The sequence below is a fragment of the Colobus angolensis genome, unplaced genomic scaffold (genome assembly GCF_000951035.1).
Source record: "Colobus angolensis palliatus isolate OR3802 unplaced genomic scaffold, Cang.pa_1.0 Scaffold306, whole genome shotgun sequence".
Taxonomy (NCBI): domain Eukaryota; kingdom Metazoa; phylum Chordata; class Mammalia; order Primates; family Cercopithecidae; genus Colobus; species Colobus angolensis.
Window position 1 is genome coordinate 3,524,366 of NW_012116333.1, and position 20,131 is coordinate 3,544,496.

A 20,131-nucleotide genomic window follows, 5' to 3' on the forward strand; every position below is an offset into this window, starting at 1 on the left:
CCCTCCCCTCCCCTCCCCTCTCCAGCCTTCTTTCTAAGTAGAGCTCTGAATCTGGGGAAGGCCTGAGCAGCCTGCATTCCCACGGATGCAGCCCGAGGTTCCTTTATTGTGAAGAACACCCAGAGAAGTGTTCCCGTTGCTTACACCCCATGTGGCCCTGGTTCTGAGCCAGGACTTTGTCTGAGCTCTCTAAATCTCACAAGTGCCCCCAGGGAGGGCGGCTCATTCCCTTTGCACAGGTGTGGAGGCTGAGGCTCAGAGCGGTGCGTGGATGTGCCCACGGTGCAGAGCCTGGAAGTGGGGAGAGAGGCTCTGGGGGATGGACCCGGGTCCCCTGCCCCTGCTTCTGCACCTGCACCTCTCTTGGCCACAGCACCCCCACCCTCACCCGTCTTTGTACTTGTAGATTTTGTGATTCTCACAGAAGCCCTGTGCTACAGGCAAAGTGTGCCGTGAGGGTTCATCAGACCACGGAAGCTTCCGGGACTTTCTCGTCAGGGCTCTGGGGCAAAGACTTTCAGCGGGGCCAGAGAGAGGGTCTGTAGCTCTCTGGGGCCCAGCCCTGGCCGCTGGCCCTACTGTGGTACCCGGATTCGGGGCCAGCTAGGGAGAGTGAGGAGTGGGCAGATGGGCCGCCAAGTGGTGGGCACCCGGAAGAGGCCACCCAGGTCCTCCCAGGCCTGGCATTCCTCTATCCCTTAGGTGTAGTTCATGGTGCTCTCTTTCTCCACCAGGGTGTTTTCAGCAACTGGCTCTATTTTTTGCTGCCTCTGCTGCTTCTGCCACTACTGCTGTGTTGTGTCTGGCGGCTGTGCTGCAAGAAGGCAAGTGCTCCCTGCCTGCCCAGCCTTGGGGCCCAGGCACAGGCCCGCCCTCTGAGGGGCTCTAACATGTGACTGCCCCGTGATCCCACTGTGGGAAGTTTCCCTCAGCTCCCAGCTCATCACGTGAGCCCAGGGAGTGGCAGACCTGTCCACACGATCCCAGAGCCTAGCAAGCCTGGGTTTCTGCAGGGCCTCCTGCCTGGGCTGGCCATATAGAGCTGGCCTGGGATGCCTTGGACATGGGGCTGAGGCCTGCCCTGGCTCCTAGAGAGAAGTGACCCCAGAACCCCTGAAACCAGGGCTGCCTCAACAATCTGGACTTCTGGGAGCCTCAGATGGACAAGGGCCAGGAGGTGGCCTCTGTGTGGAGGGAGGAAGAGAGGGTCCCCCATGAAGTCCTGATGGCCCAAATGGAGGACGGTGCTGTAACCCCCAGCTGTCTGTGCCTTGAGAAACCAGCGTGGATCTCGGCACGTGTCTGGTGCCTTCCCCGTTCCTTCATCTGTCTTTGCTGAGCTCCAACTTCCCCTGGGCCCCATGCTGGGCTGGGGAGGGACAGAAATGAAGCAGCCACCATTCCCCACAGGCAGCTCACAGTCCTGTCAGGGCTGAAGGTGAAATGTCCACCCCACAGGAGTGGGAAGGGCCCCCTGTAAGGCAGAGCAGGACCCAGAAGCAGAGATGGAGCCTGGGGCAGGGAGGATGGAAGGGGTGCTGGGAGCTGGGGTTGGCAGACCTAGCTCCGAGAGCTGCAGAGGACAGAGCAGAGGGAGGAGAGGACAGAGCTCAGCCCAGGGAACACGCGGGGCTCATGTCTGCATAGGGAGGCACAAGGGGAGGAAGCCGGGAACTCAGCCATGAGGCTGGCAGGTCAGGGAGGGCTCGTGGGGACAGACAGGCTCTCCCTGAGGAAGGGAAGTGGGGCGGGCGCTCTCTTCTCCATGGGGCTGTGGGCAGAGAAGGACACTTGTAGGGGCTGGGCCTCTCTAGGGACCTGGTTCCTGGCCCAGCTGACCCCTAGGAACCCCACAGTGGCGGTACAGGGGTTCCCCTTAGGTAAGGTTGGAGGCTGAGGCCTGGGAAGAGGAGCCTGCCGGGTACAACTTCACAGGCTCAGGGTGGCCAGAGTGACACCCCAAAGGCAGTGCTCTCTCCTGGTGCTCCAGACCAGGGTCCCAGCTATGTGCAGGGCCAAGGCAGAGCCTGCACACCCCCATCCAGCTTGCATTTGTCTCTTTTGAACATTCTAGACTGTCAAGGAGCCACCACCTGTGCAGAAGCCAGAAAAGGTAAGTCACAGTTCTGGTCCTGATATTGTCACATCCCAAGGAGCCCACTGACCTTCACCAAGAGTGCCATGAAGCCTGCGCCCCATGACCTCCACCTGCCTGGGCAGAGAAGAAGGTGACAGAGGGGCAGAGTGGAGCCTGAGAAGATGGGGAACTCACAATGATGTCCCCAGCACACCCTTCCCACTCCCTGCACCCCTTAACATAAGCCTTGTCACCAATTCACAGCCTAGGGTGGCCAGTTTCAGCAACTGTGATGATCTGTCCCGAATGAATGGGGCTTTTCTGTCAATGCCCCAAGGACCTTTTATAAGATGCTAAGGATGGAGGCGCTCTGGAAAAGGAGCCCCGCGTTTCAGAGACCTGGCCCTGTCCCCAGGCTCCAGAGGCGGCTGTGGCTCCATTTGGTCTCTCTGGATCCATATCTCCTGGCAGGGACAAGGGGCTGCCTGGAGTTAGCCTCTCGGGACTGCAGGGCTGAGGGATGGGGGAGTCCTGGTGGGCACCAAGGTGGGAGGGACACCAGCCCAGTGAGCATAGGGGCCAGGAGTCCAGAAGCAGGTTGTGGCTCACCTGGGTCGGGGACCCACCCCAGGGGCCATGGGCAATGGTGAGTAACTAAGGCAGGAGGCCCTGGGCCTGGGATGGGGTGGGAACAGGCCTCCCTGGCCAAGGGTGGCCTCTGCAGTGCTGCAGAGTGGGCTCGGGGAGGCTGCATCTGCAACCAGGTGGATGCGGACAGTCACCTGCAAAAGCTGGGACCATTGCACAGCCCCCAGAGCAGATCTCTTTCAACAAGGGCGGCCACAGGAGAACCAAGGGGACAGAGTCGAACTCGTTGGCATTTATGAGAAGAGCATTGTCTGCCAACTAGGAGGAGTTTGCGTGTTTCACACATGAAGGACCCTCCCCTGTGGTGTGGGTTTCTCTCTGGTCCTTTCATTCCCCAGACACGCATCTGGGAGTGGCCAGCATTGTGCCCTGCCAGCACTGTCAGCAGATAGTTGTTTTTCCTTTTTTAGGAGCCAGAGCAGGAGAAACCACCACCTCCACCACCACCATCACCACCACCGCCTCTGCCTCCACCACCTCCGCCCCCACCTCTGCTCCCGGCTCCTGTAAACACCTGCCCCACCGTGATTGTTTGTTGCTGTGCATGCCAAGGAGTGTGCGGAATGAGAGGGATAGAGGTGAGAAGGGCACAGTGGAGAGGGCCTGTGACCCCAGGCTGGGACTGCAGGAGGAGGGGGCAGCTGGGTCCCACTGCAGAGGCCTGGGCCCTGGAGGAAGGCAGGCTCTATGGGGGTGGGACTTTGGTCACTTGATGCCGAGAGAAACCAGAGCCCCACCTCACCCTCGCGCCCCAGTGGCAGGCATATATCAGGGCTCCTATCCTCTGCACCACCAGGTCTGTCCCTGCACATTGAACTCCCTCTCTAGAAGGATCCATGTTTCTGAACAGTGGCAGCTTTTGATGTCTGACCAGTCCCTGGTTCCCACAGGGGTGCCTCAGCTCTGGCAGTGGCCTCGGCTTTAGACCACCTGCCTGCAGGTGCATGGGCCAAGCAACCTGAGTCACAAAAGGTCATGTAGATCAGAAAAAAAAAATAGAAATGACCAGTCCTGACACACATTCTCACCACCACGAACACTGCAAGGATACCAGGGGCACCCGCCAGCTCGGGCAGCAGGATCTTCAGGCAGTGAGGAAAAGCTGTCACTGAGTGGGCTTGTCGCCTGCTGAGATGGGCTGACAGGCACTGCAGGGAGGGGAGGAGGTGGAGACCCGAAAGCACCCTCACAAGACACCTGTGCAGGAGCTCGAGCCCCAGAGCCAACACAACATCCACTCTCCCTGAGGAAACCTCCTTCATGGGCAGGTACAGAGCCCATCTTGCTGAGGGGAACCCAGCCAGACAGCAGCACGGGTCCTGCACAGGGGTGGAGAGGGCGCCTGAGTGGCTGGTGTTGAGGGAGAAGGACCCCAGAGTTCCTGCCTGGTTCTGCCCCTCTCCGCCTTGGTCCTGGCTCTGTCTGTGGTCAGATCTCTTGCTTCCTTCTGGGAGTCTCAGGCTCCTCTGCAGCCTCAGTGGGCATGTGGGGAAGCCAGACCTGTCTCTCCCCGGAGTGTGGGGCACAGAGAAGCCGAAACACAACCTCCGGGGAGAGGAAATCACCTGCCAGCGGCCTGCACTGCCTTGCAACACACGGCCCTCATCCCATCCCCACCAGGGCCCAGAAAGGCCTGACTGCAGTGCCAAGTGGCCATGGGGCTGCCCACTATGGGTCCTGGGCTGTTTTCTGGCCTGTTTTTTCTCTGTCTTCCTCTTCCTCTCTTTCCTGGTGTCAGGTACCTACTCCCTGAGCAGGGCATGGTCCTCTCACCTTCCTTCCCCTTGTGTGCCCCCAGCAGCAAGACTCCTCCCTTCCATGAGCTCCTGCCCAGGCCCCATACCCAACTCGCGCTCCCCTTCAGGACCTCTGCTTGAAACCACAGGCTCCTCCTGCCTTTGAACTTTTTGTCTGAATATGCCCCTGTCGTTTTCTCTTCCTTCACCAAAATACTGTTTTGTTCTAGATTCCAAAACTCTCTGTGGCCACAGTGACCATGTCCCTAACACACAAGGCTGCCAGGCCCTTCCCCCAGGGGGAGATGGAAGCTTTGTCTGGGTGTGTTCCTGGGGACAGAGCCGTGGGTGGCTGGGAAGTCCTGATGCCTTCTGGAGGTAGTGTCCAGCCTGCATGGCTTCCTCATGGCCACGTTGCTTTTCAGGGCAATCTGGATACCTTTTGTGACCTCTCTCACCCAAGCTGCTGCCAGGTGCCACGGATGTGGTGTCAGCGCAGGGACCAGGTAAGCTGGGGTACAGGGACGCACTTGATGGACAGAAGGCCACTGCTTTCCCTTGACCGCTGTCCTCTGGGATTGTGGCTCAGAGAGCCATGTCAGGCATCTGGCAAGGAGGATGGCACAAGACACACAGAAACGGTGCCCATGGGTATCCCAGTCAGTTTTGGGACATGGGACCCAAGCACTTCCTTTGTTCGTCACCTGGGGCCAGGAGTGTTGGCTAGGATGGCTAATGGGGTTGTTGGGCAACACTGACTGGTTCCAACAGGCAATAAGGATTCCTTCCTTGGGTCATTGCCTTGGGACCATGGGGAGGACCAAATTGTTAAGATTTTCTCTTTGTAACTTATTATGAATGAGGACTAAAAATTATTTACGAGGCCTCGAGTCCTCCCATGGGCCAGTTGCTACCCTAGGCCATGCTTTCATTGTTTTCATCCTCCCAGCAACTGTACCAGTAGGTGCTATTAGTATCCACTTTACTGAAGGGGTCAGAAGTGCTGAGAGATTAAGTGGCACGTCCCTGCTCCTAAAGCCCATGAGTGATAGGGCTAGATGTGAACTGGGCTTGGCTCCTGCCCTTACTCTGCACTGCTCTCCTTTTGGATCAGCACCAAGGGGCTTCTCTGCTCAGGCCCCGGGGCCCTGGAGAGCCCTGCTCCTGGCTCAGCCTGGGGCTCATCTGCCTGTGCCTCCCACAGTCCAGCCCTTTGCACCTGGAAGATGATCTCATCCCCAGGGTTTATAGAGGGACCTGCACTGGCCAGACCTCCTGCATCAGGCCAGCACAGGCTCTCAGTGGCCAGGTGGCTGCACACTGAGAAGGCCTTGCAGGCTGCAAGCCTCTGGACGCTGCTGATGAGAAACGGGCCAGGAGCCCCCGGGAGGCATGCTGACACCTGGCAGGGCATCGCCGGTGTCAGAGACATGCAGGGCTCCTCCAGCCGCTGGGCTCCCAGCTCTGTGCCTCTGCACAGGGCTCTCAATCTCAGCCATGCTTGCACAGAAGCCCATTTCCGTCTGAGGTCCCACGAGGCCTCTCCACATTGACACAGCCCAGTTCCAGTCACATAGCACTAATCCAGCCTAATGCCCGGAACAGGTGAGACACTTAGGCGGGAGTGATAGAGCTTGATGGCTGAGTGTGAAAACAGGCACCTCAAGCAGAGGGAAGGCAAGAGATGGGAGGGTGGATATGGGTAAGGGCCAGAAATGGCCTTACTGTCCAGTGTGGTGACACAGGGGATGGAGCAAGTGTCTGAAATTGTCTCATTCCCGAGGGCAGCTCTTTGAAGCTAAGGTTTGGGGGTGGGGTGGTGGGGGGCAGAGTAATTGCATCACAGAGGGCACTTACTACTGCTCAGGGCTCTGCCAGGCTGCCACTGTCATTGTGTGAAGTCCACCTTGCAATTCTTGGAAAAGGAGAGACAATCCCTGTTTTACCAATGGCAAAATAGAGGCCCAGAGTGGCCCAGAGAGTTGCATAAGGCCACCCAGATAGTAAGTGGCTGCCTCCAGCGCTATCAGAAATCAACCCCATATCTGTCCCTAACCCAGGGAGGCCCATAGCTATGCCTTGTGGACCTGGGCTCCTTCTAGCTTCTCTGCCACAACCTAATTCGACCTTGTCCTTCCCAACTGTAGTCCTGAACACCCAACTGAGTGTCTTGTAAGATTTCTGTCGGGTACCCAAGAATTCAGACAATCTGGCAGGAGTTCCCAGTTCTCCTCTTTAAGCCTTCGGTGTGCTGGCCCCAAGGTCTAACATGAGTCATGCACTAAAGAGGATGCGTCCCCCTGAGACCTGCAGCCCGTTTCAGAGCCACAGGGTCGGCCTGTAAGCCTAGTCCTGAGTGTAATTGCATCACAGAGGGCACTTACTACTGCTCAGGGCTCTGCCAGGCTGCCACTGTCATTGTGTGAAGTCCACAGAGCCAGACACCAGCCAGGCTGCTGGCGAGCTCAGCAGCTTCCTGCTTTATAGAAGCACACTCCGCAGTTGGTTTTCAGTTTTTTAGGTACTGAGTTAGGTTGTGGTTCATATGTGAGAACTCAAATATGTGAGTATGGAGGCTTTCTCAGGCCAAATTTTAGTTTTATTTAACAATTTCACTCTTTTGAGAGGCCTCTCAATTTGGAGAGGTTGACCAAAACTTTGGGCATTGATGCCACTCTCTGTCACCATCATAAATGAGTTATTTGATCTCAGCATGGAATTCACAAGTCACAACATCGTGCCAGTTCAATACTTTTGTCTGCTGTTGCTAACTTAGTGGAAGTGAGACCACTTACGCTCAATGAATGGTTGCATCCAAAACATCGAAGGTTTCAGAGGGTACAGTGGACCACAGGGACTATTAGGATGACTACAAAGAGGATGATATCCAAAGACCAAAGTGAACTCCTTAACAATATTTCTTATGAAGCAAACTGTCCCAAATCAATCAAGTCACAGTTCAGGCAGTACAGGCAACTCAACAGTATTTCAATCGATTGGTCATAGTCTTTGTTCAAGGTGTACAGGTCATAATTCACTGTAAAATGGCCTGGTTTATAGAGGCATTCAACTTTGTTGTTAGCCTGGTAACACAAGCGTGGTAGCCTGGAATGTCACTAGAATAAATATAAAGATTAGAAAACCCAAGTTTGTCATCCACCATTCAGGATGCCTGCAAACCAACTGTCAGTTGCTCCCATGAACACATTATGTGCTCCTTTCTCTTGAGAGATTTTCTTAATGTATTTGGTGGCAGAGTCCAAGAAAACAGTAATACCAGCCACCTTGTAAATTAAACTTTCTGTAATAACAAGATCAGAGAAGAGATAGGTACAACATTCACTTGTGTTTAGTACCAAACATAAGCCCTCAACTGTAGCAAAGAGGAGATCTGAAGCTACATGATGTTCCATGTGAATGCATATGTCATCATCTATCTTTTGGAGTATGATTTTTACCCATGGTTCACATCTGGCTATTTGATATGGCTAACTCCTGCCTTTCAAATACCTTCCCATGGAAGTTCCCATGATAGCTCCTGTGATCAGAAGCAAAAACAGTCAATAACTGAAGTTAGCACCAACTTTAAAACAGACAAAGAGGAGACAGTTTCTACTGAGGAAAGATTTCAGTTGGTTTCCTGGGGCCTCACTCTTTCTGGTAGTGGGGAACCCACTGCATGAAATTTAGAGCTAATCATTAAATTGTGAAAATTCTTAAATTTTATAGCCAGGCAGACCTCCCAGGGGTTCAGCAGAATGGAATAAGCAGATTCTCTGCTGACTCAATATAGGCCCTTAGGGGTTGGAAAAGTGGGCTATTTAGTTGTATTTGAGCAAGGGTTTGTTAAATTTGTTCACCCATGACCAGGCATGGTGGCTCACTCCTGTAACCCCAGCACTTTGGAAGGCTGAGGTGGACAGATTGCTTGAGGCCAGGAGTTTGAGACAGCCTGGCTGACATGTCAAAATTCCATCTCTACCAAAAATACAAAAATTAGCTGGGTATGGTGGCACATGCCTGTAATTCCAGGTTCTTGGGAGACTGAGGCATGAGAATTGCTTGAACCCAGAAGGCAGAGGTTGTAGTGAACCAAGATCATGCCACTGCACTCCAGCATGGGGTACAGAGGGAGACTTTGTCTCAAAAAAAAGTTGTTTGCCCATTAGTCTGCATAAAAAGAAGTTCCCTTTTTTTGTACTTCCCTTACAATATGCTCTAAAGGTATATAACCACATTTAGTTTTTAAAAAGTACCCTACTGAATTTAATCTGGTGACATTATACAAGCAATTACTTGTACCCATATAGGTAATTCTCAGGTCTTGTGAGACTAGTGCCTGGAAGCCAAATATAACTTTTGCAGGTATCACTTGAATAGGTTTTCTATATTTGGTAACAATCAGGTTATTAATTGGAAATGTTAGAGTGTTGTTTCTAGCAAGTGCAGAAAAGCAAGTAGCAGTGATGTTTAGTGTTTCAAGGAAAACTTTCCACTCTTCCTTTGGAGTTTCAGGGTGATTCTCTTTGAGAACACAGAGTGACACTGGCATTAATGGAATTGTTTCTTCATTTTTTTGGTTTTAGCCCATAAACCCAATTGCTCAGGTTTTATGCTAGAGCAGAAGCTTGAGCTAAAGCCATCCACTGATTATGGTTCCATGAATTTTCTTGTAGAGAAAAGGAAAGGATTAGGACAGCAGGAAATGAGGGAGAAAGACAAAAGCTTAAGGTTTCCGTGATGTCAGAGAAATCTTAATTTATGATCTTTGAAAAGTTGTCCATTTCTAGGATGTTGTCTGCTTCTGAGGAGAAATTTCTCTCATCAGGTTTACCTTAAAGATATACAGTCCCAAGAGTCTAAAGGGGCCTTTCTGAGTTATGAAATGTGGACCCGAGGTCCAAGTCCCTGAAGCCTCACTGCAGTGTGGGTGGTGACAAGGGCTTCGTATGGTCCCTTCCAGTGAGGTTCAAAGCAATTTTCCTCTGACGTCATTTCCAGAAGATCCAAGTTACAGATTCTCGACCATGAAGGGCTTGATTATCCTCAGTCAGTGCACCATAAAAAGCTTCCTTTACCTGGTCAGAATACACTTTGACATAATGCATTAAAGCCTTCCAACTTCAGGCATACCAGAGTTTAGGAGAGTGGGAGAGGCATGCGGTTCTGTTCCTAGGGGCATATGTCTTCCAGTGACTATTTCATAAGGTATCAACTTATGTTTTCCAGTAGGAACGTATCTGATTACCATCAAAGCCAATGATAGTACCTTTGGCCAAGGCAACCCAATTGACTCAGTTAACTTTGTCATTTTTAGTTTTAAGATGTCATTTGTTCTTTCAACTTTTCCAGAAGACAGAGGGCTAAGGACAATGATAGTGCCATCATGTCCATATATCTTATTGAAGTGCTTTATAACTTGCCCAGTAAAATGAGTTTCCTTATTGCTGGAGATTTCTCCAGCAAGTTGCCAGAAGGAAACACATTTTTTTCCTGATAATTTCTTGGCTATTGTCATTGCATCAGCTTTCCCACATGGGAAAGGCTTTACTCAACCAGAAAACATACAAACTGCTACAAGGACATACTGATAGCCCGTTAAGGTTGGCAACTGAATGAAGTCCATCTGTAAGTGCTCAAAAGGCGGGTGGATCACGAGGTCAGGAGTTTGAGACCAGCCTGGCCAATATGGTGAAACTCCGTGTCTACTAAAAATATTAAAAAATTAGCCAGGTGTGGTGGCGTGTGCCTGTAGTCCCAACTACTCAGGAGGCTGAGGCAAGAGAATCACTTGAACCTGGGAGGCGGAGGTTAGAGTGAGCCGAGATCATGCCACTGCACTCCAGCCTGGGTGACAGCGTGAGACTCTGTCTCAAAAAAAAAAAAAAAATGCCCATCAAGTGGCGAAAATATACTACCTGAAGTTTTTATTGTTTTTCCAGGATTATGAGTTTGGCAAACTAAACATTGATTATAAACCATTTTAGCAATTTTGAAACAGTCATCCCACTAATATTTCTTTATGACGTGGATTCTGTTTCAGAACAAGTTGTGGAATGCAGAGATTTTAATAATAGAAGCTTCAAAGACTCAGGAAGGGCCAAGCAGCCAGCTGAGCCCTCTGTGAGTCTATGCTTAACATTGAATTTACATCCTTTAGATACCAAAATTATTTTTCCAAATCAAGTGCACTGCAGTGTTTATTGAGTAGGTCATCATGAGGGAATTGACTTGGATCAATCTTACAAAGTTAATTTAAATTGTATACCCTAACAGTTTCAGCACTAGCTGATTTGGCATAAATATCTTCTACAGCATTCCTTTTGTTTTCAGGTTCAGTTTTACAGGTATGAGCTTGAATCTTAATAATGGCCATCTCTGATGGTAACCAGGTGGCAGAAAGGAGTTTATCTACTTGGAGTCCATTTTTTTAATGGGGATCCCACTAGAAGTAAGAAACCCTTGTTGTTTCCATAACATGCCAAAATTGTGTACTACTCCAAAAGTATGTCTTTTATTTGTCTAAATATTTACTGATTTGTCCTTAGCTATAGGACAGACTTGGGTGAGAGCAAAAAGCCTGTGGGTTGAGCTGACTTCAGTTGAGGAAGAGTTCCCTCCTCTATTAGCTCATTTTGGGTGGTAATGGCATATCCTGCCTGATATTTTCTTTTGAGTTTTTGGCATAGGACCTATGAACAAAAAAACAACAACTCAGGATTAGCCGATGTACCGTCTCATAAATCAACACAAGAGGCCACTACTTCCAATACTGCACTTACACAATGTGGTCATCACCAGACTCAGGTGGAGTTAATACAATAGCAGGGTTAAGTAGGTTGCAGCATTTTAGATGGAGATTAGAAGACAGGAGGAAGAATTTCATAAGATGCTAGCTGGCTTGCTGAAAAATGCTGTGTTTGGTTGAAATTTAATAGACTTTTCACAGCGTGTTGAACTTGTGAATTGAGTTCATTTCCTAAAACCAGCTCAGATGAAGCTTCCAACTTCGCTGCTGTTACTACTGCTTTTAAATTTTTCGAATATGCCCTAACTACTGGGTTTAACTGCAGGCTGGAATATGCAGTGGGCCTATTTCCCCCATGTTCTTGAGTAGGAATTTCTAATACCTGATTGTTGTGTTCATGAACAACCAAGATAAAAGGTTTAGTGTAGTCTGGAAGTCCTGAAGCTGGAGGCTGTCATAAGGCCAATTTCATGGTTAAAAGCCTGGACTGTCTTTCCAAGGTTAAGATTCCCATACTGCATTTCTAGTGAGCTAAAACAATGGTGAGGCGATTCAGGGAAAATTTGGAAACCAGGATCCTCAATGTCCTGTGAGTCCAAGAAAACCTCTTAAATGTCTTTTGGTTCCACGCTGAGGAAAAAGTTGAATAGTTTTTAATTCTCCCAGGCGAGAGGGAAATCCCATTAGCAGTCAAGTCATGTCCCAAATAGTGAACTTTTTCTCTTGAAAATTGAAGTTTTTCCATCAAGGCCTTGTGACCTTTATGTGTGAGTTGCTATAAAAGGTAAATTGAGTCAATTTCAGAGCACTGTTGAGCGGGAGAGCATAACAGGTCATCTACATACTGAGTAACAGCAGAATGTCCAGAAGACTGTAGGGTTATTAATTACTGAGGCAATGCCTGGGAAAAATAGAAAAGGCTGGGTGTACTGCTGATTTTTCCGAGTGAAAGCAAATAAATGTTGACTGTCTTTATGAACTGGAATGCTAAAGAAGGTTGAACAGAGGTCTATTACCATGAATCACTTTAAATCAGTGGGTACATTAGATAATAAAGTATTCAAATTTGGGACTATGGGAAATCTTGGTATTATAATTGTATTAATTAACTATAGATCTTGAACAAATCTTCAATCTCATTCATTTGGTTTTTTAACTGGAAGGATGGAAGTGTTAACAAAGACTGATACGTGGAACTCTAAATCCTAGCTTAGTTAAGTCTCCTACAATTGTGAGAGCCCTTTAATTTCATTAGATTTTAGTGTATATTGCAGTAATTTAAGGGAAGACTTAGAATGACCAGTTTGGACCTTTATAGACTCCACACTTTTAATTCTTTCTCTATCATTTCAAGTAGAGACCCATAAATATTCTGGGGTTTTAGAAAGGTGTTTCATTATGGGCGTGAGTTTTGATCTTATCGATTTGTCTGTAGAGAGCACAACCGTTCTGGTTCAGGAGAGTCAGAAATCTCTACAATTGCTTCTCCCTCTGAGGAGAATTGTATGTGCCCTTTCAACTTTGAAAGTCCTGCCCTGGCAAGTTTACTGGATCACTATTACGTAGTAGAAAGGTACATTTTCCTGCAAATAGCCCCAAGTTGATTAGACGGGTTCAGATACAGAAGACTCTTGAACTTGATTTGAAACCCTCACCACAGAGATGACCTTTTCACTCCAGGAGATTCGTTGGCTTATTAAAGTAGGGTTTATGCTGGATAAGGCGACCCTGGTGTACACCAGCATTGCACAGGATTCCCAGTTTAAGTCTTATTTTTCTATGTTTATTTAAAGGTATTTTGGGGAGCAGTTTACCAGAGAATCCCTGAGCCTTGTCTATTTTTATTATCCTGAGCATTAAAATCTCTTGGGTCCCCTCTAGTGGTGAACCAGTCCAGCCTAAAGGGAGGAGGCTTGGTGGTGGACTGAGACAAAAGTTGACAATCTCCTTTCCCAGTGTCCTGGGTGTTTGCGATTAAGTCATCCACCTTGGGGGAAGGAATTCCTTATTCTGGACCTCTTGCTTGTGATTTAAAATAAAAATGGGAAGGACCCTTTGGTCTTGGCCCCTGTAACTGTTATAATTGGAGAGGCATAAGATCGTTAGCCTTTTGGGTTTTTTCTTGCTCTAGAGTCTTCTCAAAATGTTCAGCTAAGGCCACCAATTCAGTCATGTCTGTAACTTTTCATCCTGGCTTATGTGTTTTAATTGAACTGCCAAGTTCAGGACGGAGTTCATTTATAAATACAACAGTTAATGCCATTCCAGTCCCTGAAGGAAATACTCTGTGCTATATTTTGAGCACAAAATGTTTCAGAAACAGTGTTTCTAACAAGTTCTGTAATCTGAAACTGGTTCCTCCTGCTTTAGTCTGCAGGATTGGATGATGCACCAGTCAGTTTTTTCTGGAATGATCTTAGGACCTGAAAGTAAAATGTTTTCAGCATTTTTTTCTAGCTCCTTTTACCCCTTCTCAAGCAGGGGTTTTCGGGGTTCTTTAATATCCTCCTCAGGTCCACCCCATTCTGCTGCTGCCATCCATTTCTTAGCTTCACCAGGCCCCAATATTATGTGAATAAATTGGTTAAGGTCAGGGAGCCACTCTGAATTCCTCAGGAGACCCTTGAGGCTTCATCCTTGGGTTAGGGAAGTCCTTCACAGTGGCTCGAAGCTCAGTTTTAGGCCATGGAGTAAAGGTGTTTATCGCAGGAAGACCTGGCTGATCAGAAGGTCTTTCTTTGTAAGGCATCTGGGTGTTTTGTTTATTTGTTTGTTTGTTTGTTTGTTTTTTCATCTTCATGGTAAAAGGGTAACTTATTAAAAATGTTAGCGGACTCATAGTATGTGAGTAGAGATGGATAAAAAGAAGGAATAGCTGTGAGTAGAGATGAATAAAAGGAAGGAACAGGGGCTGGGCAGGGTGACTCACCCCTGCCCTCACCCAGCACTGGTGTCAGGGTTGATGGAAGGCAGGGAGAAATGAGTGGACAGCAGTCAGCAGGCCCCTGGAACCCCATAGCTGGCACTTCCCCCTCCCACAAAAATGAACAGAAGCAGCCCCTCATGACATCACCACAGGTCCCCCAGGCTGGGTGGGCAGTGCCAGGAGGAGGAGCCACCTCCTTCTGGGAGTGGCATTATCCTTTCTGGTTCCGCCATGCCTTCTAACCATGCCAGAAGAGGGTGTGAGCACAATGGCCTTGGCTGCCCCCAGGGATTGCTCAGAGGAAAAATGGTTGGGGGTGAGGCCTGAATGAACAGAGGAGAGCACTGAGCAGACACCAAGATCTTGCCTGGACCTTATAGTCGGGTGATGCCCAGGAGGAGTGTGGTGGGGTTTCGAGCCCCCATGACAAAGCCACCTCTATGAGGCCTGGACTGTGGCCCAGCACTGATGAAGTAACCTGCGCTCTGGGACCAGTCAGCTTGTGGTCAGGAGGGCAGTGGTGGGTGCAATACAGTGCTGAACCTTCTTGAGCCCCAAGGAAAGGTGGAGAAATCATCTGTGTGCCTCCAGGCAGAGGTCTGGGCCAAGCCCATAGACTCTCTGGTCGCTCTTGCTCTGGGTACGGCCTTGAACTTTGTGTGTGACCTGGGGCAGGCAGGGTGAGGGTGCTGTTATGCGAAGGAACCCCAACTCTGTGCTGCAAGGAGAGAGAGAGGCTGGAGAAAGAGAAAGAGACTCAGCTCTAGTGCTCTGGGGCTTTGGAACCAGGGTGCTCCCCTTTGAGGAAGGCAGCTTGTCAGAGGCAGCATCAGAGCTGAGGCTGAGGCTCAGGATGGCTGGGCTTAGATGTGCAACATGGAGGGGTAAGGAGCAGAGCCCTCAAGGCAGAGGAGCGAGGGAGGGTGCCAGGGCACAGCCAGCTCTTCTAGTAGCTGGGATTTGATTGGCTGAAGGCAGGGTGTGGAAACCCCAAGAGCCTGGCAGGGGAAGGTCTGGCGTGCAGGCTGGGTGGAGGGACTGGATCCTGCCAGCGGTGCAGAGCATCTCTGGAGGATGTGAGCTGGAAGGGAAGATGGTCCTGGGAGGACTAGATTTGGGGATGGGCGGAGCCAGGGAGAGCAGGCTAACACACTTGGACTGTACTAAGAAGGAAGCCTGAATCCCTGAACAGGTGGCAGGAGCTCAATCGGGCACAGAGGAGGGTGGACAGGCAGCTGCAGACACAGGTGGCTCAGGACAGAGTCTGAGGGGGCACAAGGGGAAAGTGAGCATCATCCTGGATGGGGACTAGCAGGGCAGCGGCAGGAGACGGCAGGTCCCAGGATGGGGCCTAGAGGGGAGAAGGGCCCCTGTCAGTAAGAGAGAGACCATCTCTTTAAGGGAATCCAGCATTTGAGGCATTTGTCACTCACATGCCCAAGGGGAGGCTTTATGCATGAATGACAGGTTCAAGCAAGCTCAAAGTCTGCATGCTCTGGGGAACACCTGTGAGGAATAGAGGGTTTCCTGGGGACCATCAGGCTGAGACTGGCCTGGCAGGGGACGCCTGGGATTCCAGACAGCCTGGGAAGGGTGGCCTTGAGTGGAGAAGGAGCTGAGCAGGCCCCACACCAGGGAAACCACAGGCGTTGATAGGCTGCTGCTCCTGCTGTGGTCTGTGGGTATCATTAGTGCCACATCACAGATGGGGAGGTCGAGACGAAGTGGCGTATGCCCACCGGCATCCTGGGAGCCTGCTGCAGCCCTCCAGCCACAGATGCGGAAGGGGATGCAGTTATAGTCCTCATGCATGCAGAGCAGGGACAAGCACATCTAGAGGGACAGGGCAATTCCCACAACGGGCTCAGCCTTCTGCCAGCATATGACCAGAAAGACCAAGCAGGGTGGTCACTTTAGCTGGGAGCAAGGGTAAGGAGCTTCCTGGAGGAGGCCACTCAGGAGCTGAGTCTGATAAGGTGAGCGGCAGTTCACTGGGCAGACAGCATTAGGAAGAACATTCCAGAAACAGAAGACAGCCTATACAAATTGAGAAATGGGAGAGCTGAGGGGCTCTGAGAAAGACTGTTATCTGATTGCCTGCCTGCTAAGCCCCAAGAGAACAGCCTTGGGGAAACCTAACAATTCTCCTTGAAAAGGCCAGGCTTTCAATTTGCTTTCATGCTTACAAGATGGTGTCTGGAGCTCCAGACATCACACTTATACTCCAGGCAGGAAGAAGAAGAAAAAAGGGAAAGCAGCCTTCTTTAAAGCAATGCCCAACAATTCCTGTTTATACTCCATTGCCAGAATGCATTCACATGGCCATGTTGCTCAGCAAGGGAGACTGGGAAAAGGTCATTTTACAGCTGAGTACATTGCCTCTCTCTCTTTTTTTTTTTTAATTTTAAGTTCTGGGATACATGTGCAGATGTGCAAGTTTGTTATATAGGTGAATATGTGCCATGGTGGTTTGTTGCGCACATTGCCTCTCTTAACAAAATCAGGTCTCGTTAGTAAGGAAGACAGGAAGAATGGACTTGGGGTGACCAATCCGTGTTTGGTATCGCTGGGCCCATGTGAGAGATGGGAAAGTCATTCCCAAGAGGTTGAGTGACTTGCCTGAGGTCAGAGGCTAGAATCAACCCCAGTCCCTTTGACCTTACTTAGAGTAACCCTGAGGGCTTTTTAGAAAGGCCCAGATCAAGTCTTCAGACAGGCTTGCCCTGATCGTTGGCCTAAGAAGCCAGCAGAAAGGCATCGCAGATGAACCCAAAGACAATCTCTGTGTGGCTTGCAGCTGTGTGGGTGGTGGATTGGCTGCACTGGTGTGTGCCCAGGATGAAAGCAAAGCAACTGCTTCTGCAAGACAGAATTAGCTGTTCCTACGGGTCTGGATCATCCTCTTTCCAAACCAAGGGAACGGTGTAGCTGCTGCCTTCTCAGCTCATCACCCACCCAAGGGTCCCTGGAGCCAGCCTTGAGGGCTGTGGTGAGCGCTCATCCCTTCCACATGCTCACTAGAGCCTTCTGGGCCATGCTGGGGCACAGAGGTAACTGGGACCTCCTCCTAGCTGCCAGGGGGTAGCAAACAATTTCAACCTGAGGGCTGAGGGAGTCCAGAGTCAGAGACCCAGGGCTGTCTGGAGAGGCAGAGAGGACTTTTAACTTTACAGCCAAGTCTGGAAGGAGGAGTCCAGACTGGAGGCAGCACCCAGGGGAGAGAGGAGGAGCTCAGCAAGGCCCTCCCTCTGGGTCCCGATGGGTCCTGGCTTCACCCCTTGAGCCAGGCAGCCACAGCCTTCTGAGCACAATTCCAATGCCATTACAGTGAGCTTTTCTCTCTTCTCTTCCCTACAGAGGAGGTACCTCAGTTTAGCCCTTGCACAGTCCCAATACGCACAGGCTCCCTGCTGCCCAAGGATGTGCCTGAGACACAGCTGGGAGTGCCTCGCCCTCAAACAGGCTCCCTGCAGCCCTAGGATCTGCCTGAGACACAGCCCGGAGTACTTTTCCCAAGCACAGACTCTGTGCAGCCCAAAGAGCTGCCTTCAATCTGGCCGGCAGTGCCTCCCCGTCACCTGTTCCTCCAGGTGCCACCTCTTGCCTGCTAGGTGCTCAAGGCCTCCCTCCAGGATCCTGCCGCTGCTGTCCCCACTTCTCAGGCACGCTGCAGAACCCCCTCTGTCCCTCCCTCCCTCGGAGCCCAACTTCTAAGGCACCAAACACCCAAGATTTACAGGTTTTTGTTGCTGAACTGGACATATAAATTGAATCTTTTCTTATGGTCAAAGGAGTTGAATTCTTGCTGATCAAAGTTGATTGTGTTTGTCACCAGGGAGCTTGTCCTACGAGTGACCTGTATTTATACTCCACCTGCCACAACACAGTGTCCTGGTGCTGTGGGGATGCCAGGCATGGATGCATTACACTCCCAGCATCCCCGACTTCATCTATCATCAACAGCTGGGACACATGAGGCCTTAGGCCAAATTCTCCATTTAAAAAGCCCCAAAAGTCTTGAAATATGAATTCAATACTGTGTCTCCCTCCCTAGCTTTTTTTTTTCTCTTTGTTGTTGTTGTTGTTGTTTGAGACAGAGTCTCGCTCTGTCACCCAGGCTGAGTGCAATGGTGTGATCTCAACTCATTGCAACCTCTGCCTCCCAGGTTCAAGTGATTCTCCTCCTGCCTCAATTTCCTGAGTAGTTGGGATTACAGGAGCCTGCTACCATGCCTGGCTAATTTTTGTATTTTTAGTAGAAATGGGGTTTCACCATGTTGGTCAGCCTGGTCTCAAACTCCTGACCTCAGGTGATCCACCTACCTCGGCCTCCCAAAGCATTGGGATTATAGGCGTGAGCCACCACACCTGTCCCCTCCCTAGCTTTTTGAAAGGACAAATATTTGCATATCTCATTTCCTGTACTCCTCATCTTCTTGTCCCTAGTTTCCGTTTTTTGGCTACTCAAATTCTGAATGTTTCCCAGAAGGCAGTGAGGCCTTTTCTGGAAATGCTAATTATCTTTCCAGATACCCCACACCGTCCCCAAGACCAGGCAAATTTCAGGGATTCCTCCTCATTTCACTAGAAAAGATAAACTTCCTTCCTTAATCATTTGTCCCCATAGAAGAAGCCACAGCCCCAACAGAGATGAGTGTCAACAGGCAGTGTCCTACCGCCCACTGTGTGCACATGGAGGCTGCATGACTGCCCAAGGTGCCACCCACGCAGGCCATGGGCCCCCCACATGGGATTCCTGAGCATGTCAGAAGGGAACCCCCTGGGGGGCTAGGGCTGAGGTTGTCCAGTCATCCCTAATCCATCTTTGAGAGTAAATAAACAGCTCTTCATCTCCCCCATCTACTGGAATGAAATATTTATACTTTTCCATAGAAATTCTGAAAGACAAGTACAACTTAAAAATATACCAGGTTTGGATTTTAAACAGTATTGACTAATTTGACAGTGATAACCACACTGTCCCCCCTCCCATGTTTGTTTGTTTGTTTTTAGGCTTCAACGCAATGGCTTGCTTATATGTGTAGGGCTTTGGGGGCTTTCTCTAGGTCGCATGACTTTGACCTTCAATGCCATCATCCCAAACAGTTACTCTTTCTTGTCCCCCTTCTCTTTCTTGCACCCTCCTGTCCTGCTGCAGCCTGGACTCTGCATCTGGGTCCTGCCAGCTGCCATGATGGGAAGCAAATCTCTCCCACCCTTCCCCAGCCTCTCCCCTCTGTGTCTGCACATCTGTCTCCCAAGCTGGTTATGAGAGGCTTTTCCAGGCGCACAACGCCCTGCACAAGGCGTCCAGAGAAATAAGCCAGGTCAATGTTGAGGAAATGGAAGAGGGTGCTAGAGCCCCTGGGGTTGGATGGGACCCAGTCATTTGGTTTTTCCCTGTTTGGAGGCTCATTCCTGGAACAGCTGTGGGTACTCATTCCTGGAACAACATGCTGCCCCTCCACACTTCACTTCTCAACATTCTTCCTGCAATGGGAGGCCTGGCTTCATCAATTTTTTGTCTTGCTTTGTTTTTTAGAGAGTTTTTCTTTCACAAAACAAAACACCTCTGGTCCCGTAAATACAGAGATTTTCACAAAGAATTGAGTGTTCCCACCTCATTGCTAAGATAGGTGGAGATATTTATGATAAGGGCACCTGGTACCTGGTGAGCAGGTGCATGGCCTGTGTGCAGTGCAATGAGACAGGGTCCAGAGAGGTAGGATGCATGCCCTTGCAGGTGTGGGAAGGGACAGCCAGCCGGACAGTGCACCCTCTGGCTCTAGACTGCCTGGCCCAGCTGCCTAATGCCTACAGGCATATACAAATGTGCCCAGAGCAGCCAAAGTAACTTTACAAGGTGCCTGGGACTGTGTATCTCTCAACACTAAGGGAGAAAATGTTTACTGTACTCATGACACCAGGAAAAGTGTGGGAAAGCTCTCATTAGGCAGAAAGGGAGTTGAAATAACATGAAAGTGTAGAGAGACTTT

General features: G+C 50.1%; 1 protein-coding gene across 1 annotated transcript in view; it reads left to right on the plus strand.

Annotated features, from left to right (window-relative positions):
* LOC105517738 (anthrax toxin receptor-like) overlaps positions 1–17,849 on the plus strand; it is a 42,425-nt gene extending 24,576 nt beyond the window's left edge. The window contains exons 14-18 of the mRNA XM_011950397.1: positions 735–824; positions 2,075–2,113; positions 3,136–3,303; positions 4,887–4,967; positions 17,493–17,849. Of these exons, the coding sequence (XP_011805787.1) occupies positions 735–824; positions 2,075–2,113; positions 3,136–3,303; positions 4,887–4,967; positions 17,493–17,849 (735 nt within the window). The remainder of the gene's footprint in view (positions 1–734; positions 825–2,074; positions 2,114–3,135; positions 3,304–4,886; positions 4,968–17,492) is intronic.
* The last annotated feature ends 2,282 nt before the right edge of the window (positions 17,850–20,131 follow it).